Raw genomic sequence first — 9,453 nt, forward strand, 5'->3', positions numbered from 1 at the left:
TCCACTTAAGACGAGGAAAGGACGTGGGGGTGGAGGAAGGGGCAAATAAAAGGGGCAGGACAGAGGAGGATCCTGCAGAAGCCACATGCCATTTTGGACAATGTCTCCCACCCACTCCACGACTCACTGGTCAAGTTCAGGATTAAATCAAAATGTAGCACAGAGCTCCGCAGAAACTCATTTCTACCTTTGGCAACTGGACTCTGCATCTCCTCCCCAACTGTTTGACATCACTTATATGGGTTTTAAAATATTTCTGCATGATTCACATATGGGCAATATTATATTTACTTGTATGTATGATCAATGCTGATTTCTTTTTTATTTTTGTATCCTATTCTTTTCATGCTTTCATAATGGATGCTGCTGCAACATTAGATTGTCGCTCAGGGGAGCAGTTAAGTATTCTGGGTTTGATTCTGATTCTGAATGCACATAATTCATAGATATTACATTTCGTTAATACCAATTTACCAGGAGGTGTAGTTATTGCTCTAAAATTGAATGTTATTCATTCTGAATTTTCTAACGAATCGAAATAATATACATATATATATATGTATATGTCAAAGTAAAAATTATTTTCTCAGCATTTTCACTTTTAGTTTTGTTTTGGAATGATACATACTGATATGAGTTGTTACAATTGTTGCTATTTTTGAGGTAGCCAAATGAATCAATATACACACATTATCGATTTGAAATATAGAAACTGACCCCCCCCCGCCCCCCCCCCACACACACACCGACCCCCCCCCCCCCCTTCCTCCAACCACAGCGCCACCACCTTCTCTTCCTTCTGTTTACCCACATTTCTAATCAATCCGTGGCGTCATCAGCGGGGACCATCCTGAAGACTGGCCTGTTAGGAATGACAGCTCTGTAGAAGGGGAGAGAGAAAGAGAGAGAGAGGGTAAATGGTGATCCCTCCCAGAGCTCCGTCTCCACACTCTGCCGCGCTCTTCTCTGAGGGTCACACCGGATTGCGTCCCCTCTTTCCCAGCAGCCTTTCCAAAGCGCTTTCAACCCCACCCCTCCCACCTCCGCCGACTCCGAGCTGAGAACCTCCGGCTCACATTCCTGGCAGCTCACGCTCTCCCGCGAAGTCGACGCTTTTCAGAACAGCGACGGGTGATGGAAGGCAGAGAGGAGGTGGTGATGGTGAGATCGGCGGAGGGAGTCACTGGGATCCCAGCTCGAGAACCGCAGGGGAAACCGGGCCACAGGAGCTGCCTGAGCCCCGGCGCTGCGCCGTACTCGCGGGAGAGGACCACGGAGCTTGCGCCGGAGGAGAGCGCACGGAGGAGCATGTGCGCCGACACCAGGTCGGTCACCGTATCTTCCTCCGGGGTACGGCATCACAAAGATGGCAGCAGTTCGGACAACGAGTCGGACTTCTATGAGGAAATTGATGTGAGCTGCACCCCTGACAGCATGGACTACCCAACGTCTAAAGGTAGGGCGACATTTCTTTTGGATTCTGTCTGTGTTTACATGCAAACCAAAACGCTGAATTTTGCATCTTGTAAATGTCATACAAAGAAATCCGTGCATAAGTTACCAGGGTGTTGTTGAACGCTGCTGTAATGAAATCTCGAATGTTTCACAATTTCGGCTTAGTGGAGCCGGAGGAACTCAAGCACAACTGCTGTCGGTGCATGCAGCTGTTCTGTCAAGTGGCTGAAAACGCTGCGGTGACACCCACAGTGTAATCAGACATTCTCATCACTGACTTTGGCAGCGAATGTGCCCGTAAGCCTAATTGAACTGCATGAGGCAGAAAATAGATTTTTAAGTAGCCGCCAAAAGAAACCCACACGAAATAAATGTGTGAACGAAAGAACATCTGAATCTTCTTATTGCTGTTTTTTCTTTCTTTCTTTCTTGGTTTGTGCAAGATTCAAAAACCGAGTATCGTAAGTGTGAAATAGGCCTGCAGAAATGTTACACATATTTATCTATACATGTAACGTCTTCTTCACATCAAATTTCGTATTTATTCGTTGTTTGTGTAAACCGTGAAAGAGGAGGACACCTCAGTGAATAAAGACTTCAGCTGTTACAAAGATGCATGTCAGGAAGGCCCGTTAAGAGTGGAGGAGAAGTCCTCTCAAATATGGCTATGCTCATCCTTTGCAGTCAGTGAGCGTTTGTTCAAATCGTTCTTCCTCGCTGAACATGATGCATCATTCTGCATGTTGATTCAGGTCGCAACGGAGAATCTCCGGGTCATTCTCCGGGTGAGAGCGGCGCCGACCCGGGTAAGACAATCCCTGGTCAGGGTTCTCTGTCCTACGGAGCGGACCAGATCCGCCGGTACCGAACAGCGTTCACCCGGGAGCAAATTGCCCGACTGGAGAAGGAGTTCTATCGGGAAAACTACGTGTCCAGGCCGAGAAGATGCGAGCTCGCGGCTGCTCTAAATCTACCTGAAACCACAATTAAAGTAAGATTTTTATATCAGGTGACAATATTGTTTTTGGCTTAAATTAGTAAGGAGGCAACCAGGCTCCAGATGCACAAAAGAGTCTTACTCTATGCTAGTACAATCTGAATTGAAAAATAAAAATATTTAAAAAATCACTTTCTGTCATTTTATCATATTTCCTTTAAGAAATGCAGCTACTTTGCTTCAGTAGATGTGAAATCTCTTGAAAGAAAACACTAAATTAGAAGTTGGGCCTGTTTGCGTAAAAGCGGAAGTACTGGAGGGTTTAGCTTTTGTTGTTGTTGGTCAGTGGGAGGGCCGTGGTTAATCTTTGACCCAATGCGACTCTGTTCCAGGTGTGGTTCCAGAACCGCAGAATGAAAGACAAGCGCCAGCGGTTGGCCATGACGTGGCCTCACCCCGCCGACCCGGCCTTCTACACCTACATGATGAGCCACGCCGCGGCCACTGGGAACCTGCCCTACCCCTTCCCGTCCCACCTGCCGCTGCCCTACTATTCTCCCCTGAGTGTTGGTGTCGGTGGCGCCCCGGCCCCTGGTGCCACACCTTTTTCGACCCCGCTGCGCTCTCTGGACAGCTTCCGGGTGTTGTCTCACCCTTACCAGAGGCCAGAGCTTCTGTGCGCCTTTAGGCACCCTTCCGTTTACCCGTCAGGCCCGGCCCATGGCCTCGGCCCGGGTGGGAGTCCCTGTTCCTGCCTGGCCTGTCACACTAGTCACTCCAACGGGATCGCTAGCAGGCCATCCGGTTCGGACTTTACCTGCTCCCCAACGAGCAGGACAGACTCTTTTGTCACTTTTACGCCTTCAGTGCTCAGCAAATCTTCATCTGTTACACTAGACCAGAGGGAAGAGGTGCCTCTGACCAGATGAAACCAAAACCAAAACCAACTCTCCCCGTTTGTGTAAGCATAGACCTCTGCATTATTGGACCGGGACTAAAACAGCATGAATAAATCGGAGAGGAAAACAACATTTCCCACGTTCGAGAAAGCGCTCCAAGAATCTGGCCTGACTGTAACTTAATTCTACTTGAGAGCCAGGACATCAAAACAGGGATACCAGATATGATTTTTAGAAGACTTATTTGAGGGCGGGCAAATCCAATTGGATGGATGTCATTAAGGTTTTCTCTCATTGTTATTGCTTGTCGCCTCTTTAGGCATCTAAATCGATCTACGCGTGTAATTAGTTACGCGAGAATGATACTTTCCATTTCTCTTTTTTTTAACAAGGGGATATATATTATTTTTTTTCCCCATAAGGCAGACTATGACCGTCTCATTAAAAGCCACTCTCCACATCGGGGTCCTAGAAGAGGCGGAGGCAGCGGCGCGGGCCGAAATGTGCACATGCAAGTAAAATTAGTAAGTGATGTATATGTACGAGCCGGCACATTTTGAGCGCTGAATTAATGGTAATACCAGCAGGAAGGGATCGTTGCTGACAAAAGGTATAACAAGGCGCCGAGGGAACGGATTAGACTTAGACTGCACATCCCGCGCGACTTGATGCGGGAGATGGATTGGGGAGGGGGGCGGAGGGGTGCCCAAAGGAGGATGGAGAGGGGACAATCGAAAGGAGGAGAAAATGGAAGAACATCTTCCTTTTTTTGAGCTCCTCTTTTGGTGTTTTTTTTTTTAAATACAGATTTTTATTTTTTATTTTTTTAATACGATTAAACACAATTAAGTTGTACGTTTTGTCAACACTTTCATTAGCGCTTCATGAAGGAAATCGGACTGCCTGACCAAACGTTTGCATTTTTGTTGAAAAAGTTAAAGGTGAAAGGACCTCCTCTGACGCTTCAATGTCAAACTCTCACTGGGAAGTGAGAGTGAAAAGACTTTGAAAGTGACCCTGACTTTGAAAGTTCTTATTTGGATTAAATTCGGACGCGATCTGTGTTCTAAAAAAACTAAAGAGTTAGATTTAAGATTTATTATTAATAATAATAATATTATTATTATTATTATTGATAAACGCAATGACTGACCAACCATAGATAGCCATACAAATCCATAGATCTCCATCGTTTTTTGGGGGGGGGTATGTTTTGTTCTGTTTTGCTCTATGTTTGCATCATTCGTTTTTGTGTCGTTATTACTGTTGTTATTATTATTATTATTATTATTATTTGTGATTGTTTGCTCATGTTTTTTTCAGACTGCGTTGTCCATAATGTCTTATTTGCAATAAATTAAGTCAATGAAATTAATTTTTGTTAGCTAAACACATTTGTCTCTTTTTAAGTTATTGAAATTCTTGTGATGCGTTATGGTAACAAAACCTTTGTTGTTTTTCATTTATATATATATATAATATTCTTTGATTTCGATCAGAACAAGTTCCCCAGTTTCCTTTTTTTGAAAATAACACCAATTTTGCTCTCAAGTGGCCGCTGTCAAAACACCCCAGCGTGGCCCCCCAATCCTCTCCACTATATCTCCTGACGGGAGCGAGAGATTGACCGTGACAGCTAAGTGGTCCCTGAGCTCCGTTAACGCCACTCATATTTTCTCTGCAACCACTTAATAGACATGGAATTAGTTGTCTGGATACTGGAGCTAGAGAGATAGAAAGAGCGAGATTAAAAAAAAATGAAGAAGCATCGATCTTTCAAGTTAGGAGCGCAAACAATTAGCGGCATCTTAATTGACTGCGTTAGAACAGGACCGCGCAAATTAAACGAGTTTTCAGAGCGTAAATGGGATTGAGGGGGGAAGCATGCAGCTCACGGATATGCAGATTTGCTTTTGATAGGCATTTCATGTCGCAGATAAGACGTCATTGGGACATGATGCCTCGTATTTTAAAGGCTGGACGTTGAGGCTTCATCTTGGAATGTTGAGTGACAGTAACTGCAAAAAAATAGGGGGGGGGGGGGGGGGAGACTTTCACAATAAACAATAAGATTTATTCCCATTTTCCAATTTTCACTCAGTCATAATCCTTAAACCTATGCTTTTAAGGGGTACGGTGTGCCAGATGTTTCTGTGGAGTAGAGGAAGATGGCTAAATAAAATGACTGTAGCCCTTAAAAATAGAAACTTTTCAGGGGCATCGAAATGGAGAGGTAACTCAGAAATATTGATTTCTTTTCTTTATAGTCAACTTATTTTAATAGCACAAGCAGCACAGTGATGTATTCATTTTATATATAATTAATGATCACAGCTTGTCCCAATTCAAGTTCAGATTATGTATGACGAGGAAAAACAAAAATAATCATTAACACAAAGTTATTTATTGGATTTATTCGTTTGTCCCGAGAAGCAAGGCTAGACTTCAGTTGTCATTTATTTATTTATTAGTCAGCAGTTACAATGTGCACAAAGTGGAACTACAACCCAGACGCAAGCCGCAGACATGATTAATCGAACATTAAATTACGACATGTACTCTGAATACATTCTTCTTTTAAGTACATCTGTCAGTTGTATAAAATCATAAATAAACTATTTTGAATTCGAAAACATTTTGGATTTCTTCGAACTTGCAGTTCATAAAACCTCGAAGCAACATTCCAGACTCATTATAGACGCACTGAAACCTAATTATTTGTTGGGAGAAATCAAGCTCTCTCGGGGGCCCATCTCGTCTGAATGCCCGTAAGTAGCACTTGAGTCTGCTTTGGGCCGGCCCTGCGATTAATTATTTGCTCTAAAATACAAAGATCAAACATACCTCAATTTAAAACATTTCACAGATACAGCAACCACAAAGATCTCTTGTTTTTTTCTGATTTTTCTAACCAACAAAAAGGGGGGCCAACACTGAAAAATTTCGCAACATTTTGCAATATTTTGTTAATAGAAAATCTAACAAAAAAAAAAAAAAAAAAACTACAACGATGAGATCTTCTTTGATGCAACCTGACCATAGTGTTATGAGAGTTTAAATGGGTTTAATTAAAACTATTAATTTATGGGCACTTGTCTAAAGTTTCCTAAATCAACATGTTATTTGGTTACATTTCAAATACATTTTTCAAACACATTAAATTTTCCCATTTGTAGAGCACATTTTTGCCCTACTTGTGTCGTTCGTCTACAAACATTAAAAATAACCGTCTGCGGACATTTGTTGCAGAACTGACTGCTATTCACACAACACACCTGGCTCTGTTAATTAAATCTCACACCAGGTATACGTACATAGAAATTAGCGCGAACTGATGATGTCTTAGATTGTTTTAATGGAACACTAATAAACATACAAAATAATAATTGTTTGTTTGTTTTTTTCAAATATTCTAATAAAAAAAATTTAAAAAAAAGAAAAAGCGAACAGACTGTTTATTTTCTGTCGCTTCTTTAGATAAAAATGTTGTGTCCTAAATAGTCACAAGCCCCCCTGCCCCACCGATTCCCCCCACCTACTCCTTTGGACCCCCTCCCACACCTCCCTTAACCCCCCCCCCCCCCCCCCCCCCCCCCCCGCTCCTCCCCTCTCCACAACACGCGTTTGATTGATGGCCTTATTAACTGGAGTTCTTGTAAGTGTGACCGAGCTGATTAAAATGCATATGTTTGGAATAATACAGCGTTTAAGCCTCGCGGGTCGGGCAGATTTATGTAAACTATCAGGCTCAGCGTCTGATGCAGAAACGAGGGTCAAGCAGGGAAATTGCTTTCTTGCTTTTTTAGCGCGTAATACAACAAAGATGAGCAGGGATCAGGCCGATTTCTCAAAGACCGCTGTGTTTTGAACGCTTTTCTTTTCTTTCCTTAAAAAAGAAGAAAAAAAAAAAGCTTTGTAAAGCAGAGCGTGCCAAAGTGACACATTAAAGTGAGGCAAATTACAACCACATTTACCCAGCCGCACTGGTGGCTTTGGATGCGACTGTATCCTCAGCGGCAGCATCAGCACCGTCAGTTAATTGCAGGAAGATGACTGAGCTGGAAGACGTGATGGGCTCGTATAGATTGCGCGTAAAACAGCAATTACATCCGACTTATAAGATCCTATTAGCGAGAATCGGCGGAGGGTTCCCCCAGCTCTCACAACGAGCACAAAGCGTTTTGATATGGGCGGTGCAGTGCAGCTGTCCACCGAGCAAGGGGAGGCGGGGGAGGGGTGGCGGGATGGTTAGCGGATCTGTGGCTGCTGCTGCTGCTGGTTGAATTGGATTACATCCTAATTTACAGAGCCTCGCAGCGCACAAAAAAAAGAGAGACTGGCGGAGGCGTGGACGGACCGATCGCACAGTAATGATGATGAATGGGAGATTAATGCGCACACAAGCAAGACAATTTAAGCCTTCATCTGTTTAAACGGCCTTCCAATATCATTTGGAAACGAAGGTCACGTTAAATCAATCGGGAGAGGGAGGAGTGAGAGACGCGAAAGTATTTTTTTTTTTTTTTTTTTTTTGCGGGTGGCGTCTTTATCAACATTACTTACGGCGCACAGGAGACAGCCGAGCGTGGAGAGAAAATGGGCCCCGGCTGCTGCAGGCTTCTGTCAGACAGGATAACAGAGCGGGAAGGATCCGGGCCATCAAAGGAACGACTCAATTACATCGTCATCTTTAGGTGTTCGAATTAAGTAGAGTCGAAAGTGCTTCGAATTTGGATCATTTGCCGAGTACATTAAATAAACTCGGACAACAATATGTCCTCAAGAGGACATATATTTCATGCCTTGTTCTGCTTCGTATAATATCTCCAAGTTGTATGTTTCATCCAGCATATAAACCTGCAAAAGCTATCATTTGGATCCATACGTTTGGATAAATTTTTTAAAAGAGATTTTTGTAAAACTACCGTCACCTTTAAGACACGGTGAAACAGGTTAAAGTGGTAGTGGTAGCACCATGCTGCGGGGATTCCTCCTGTTTAGATTTTAAACAAAAACCTTAAAATAAATTCCATCTACATGAATCTTTTCGTTGTTTTCTTAAATCACAACAGAAACCATTTTGCACTGACCAATGGTCGGTAATGCATGAACAAACTAGCTATTTCAGCATTTGATGAGAACTTCTTGACATGTAATGATACATCTTTAAATTACATAAACATCTGTTCAAACTGATGTAAAACGGCAATATACAGATTAAAACAGTTTTGATTTGATTGAGAAATAATAACAGGTGTTTCAAGTTCCTCGAGATGGCATTTGCTGTGAATTGGCACAACATAAATGTACAGAATTCTGTTTAAATGAATTCACCTTTTAATCAGAAATGCTAACTTCCACTGGCTCTCCCAGTAACTGAGAAGGATTTAATTTCAACTATCAACAGATTAAAAACAAAAGTTGGATCTCTAGGAGGCTTTTCAGCTTCATTTTGCTGAAATGAAGCTGAAAAATATTCAATAGTTGACAGTGCAATGGGACATTTATCAAGTATTAGGCCTTTTCACTGACCTGCTGATTTCCAAAGACATTAATCTGTTTATTCAGGAGCTAACTAGAAGAAAAAAAACCATTAGCAATTAATTTAAACACAAAGAAATCCATGTTTGAATTTTCATTCAAGATATTTTTTTTAGCCTTTCAGAGGTGGACTTTGCTGGTGTGCTTCAGATCACTGCCCTGCTACAAAGTCATGATGTCCGAACTGATGGTCAGGCTATTGTCCTCAGGATTTTCTGAGAGGGAGCAAAACAAAAAGCTGAATCAGTAACTGCAAGTTGTCCGATTCCTGAAACACAAAAGAGCAGCTGCAGAACATCAAACTACTATCATGTTTGATTTTGATTTTGATTTTTATTTTCTGAGCACAATCTTTGCTCATCTTTTGTCTTGTCCATTTCTGTCTTGTCTACAGAATATATTCCCCCGATGCTGTGAACAGAAGTTATTGTACTATCCAGCACACAAGACAAAACTGCAGAAACACTGCATTCAAAGGGAAAAAAGCTAAACCTGAAAAATGGCAAAATTTGTAATACCAGAACTTTTCACCACACTTATGCATGCAAATTTGAGGGATTTTGAAAATAATGACAACTCCACATTTCGCATGGTTATGTCCCATGCTGATGAAACACAGAC

At 42.3% G+C, this 9,453-nt stretch overlaps 1 protein-coding gene across 1 annotated transcript; it reads left to right on the forward strand.

Annotated features, from left to right (window-relative positions):
- Window positions 1–779: 779 nt before the first annotated feature.
- LOC116730664 (homeobox protein XHOX-3) lies at window positions 780–4,666 on the forward strand. The gene is given in 4 exon segments (XM_032580026.1): window positions 780–1,015; window positions 1,017–1,456; window positions 2,208–2,446; window positions 2,785–4,666. Coding segments are annotated over 4 exon segments (1,314 nt in total). The 5' UTR covers window positions 780–917; the 3' UTR covers window positions 3,322–4,666.
- Window positions 4,667–9,453: the final 4,787 nt, after the last annotated feature.

The sequence above is a fragment of the Xiphophorus hellerii genome, chromosome 13 (genome assembly GCF_003331165.1).
Source record: "Xiphophorus hellerii strain 12219 chromosome 13, Xiphophorus_hellerii-4.1, whole genome shotgun sequence".
NCBI classification, from domain to species: domain Eukaryota; kingdom Metazoa; phylum Chordata; class Actinopteri; order Cyprinodontiformes; family Poeciliidae; genus Xiphophorus; species Xiphophorus hellerii.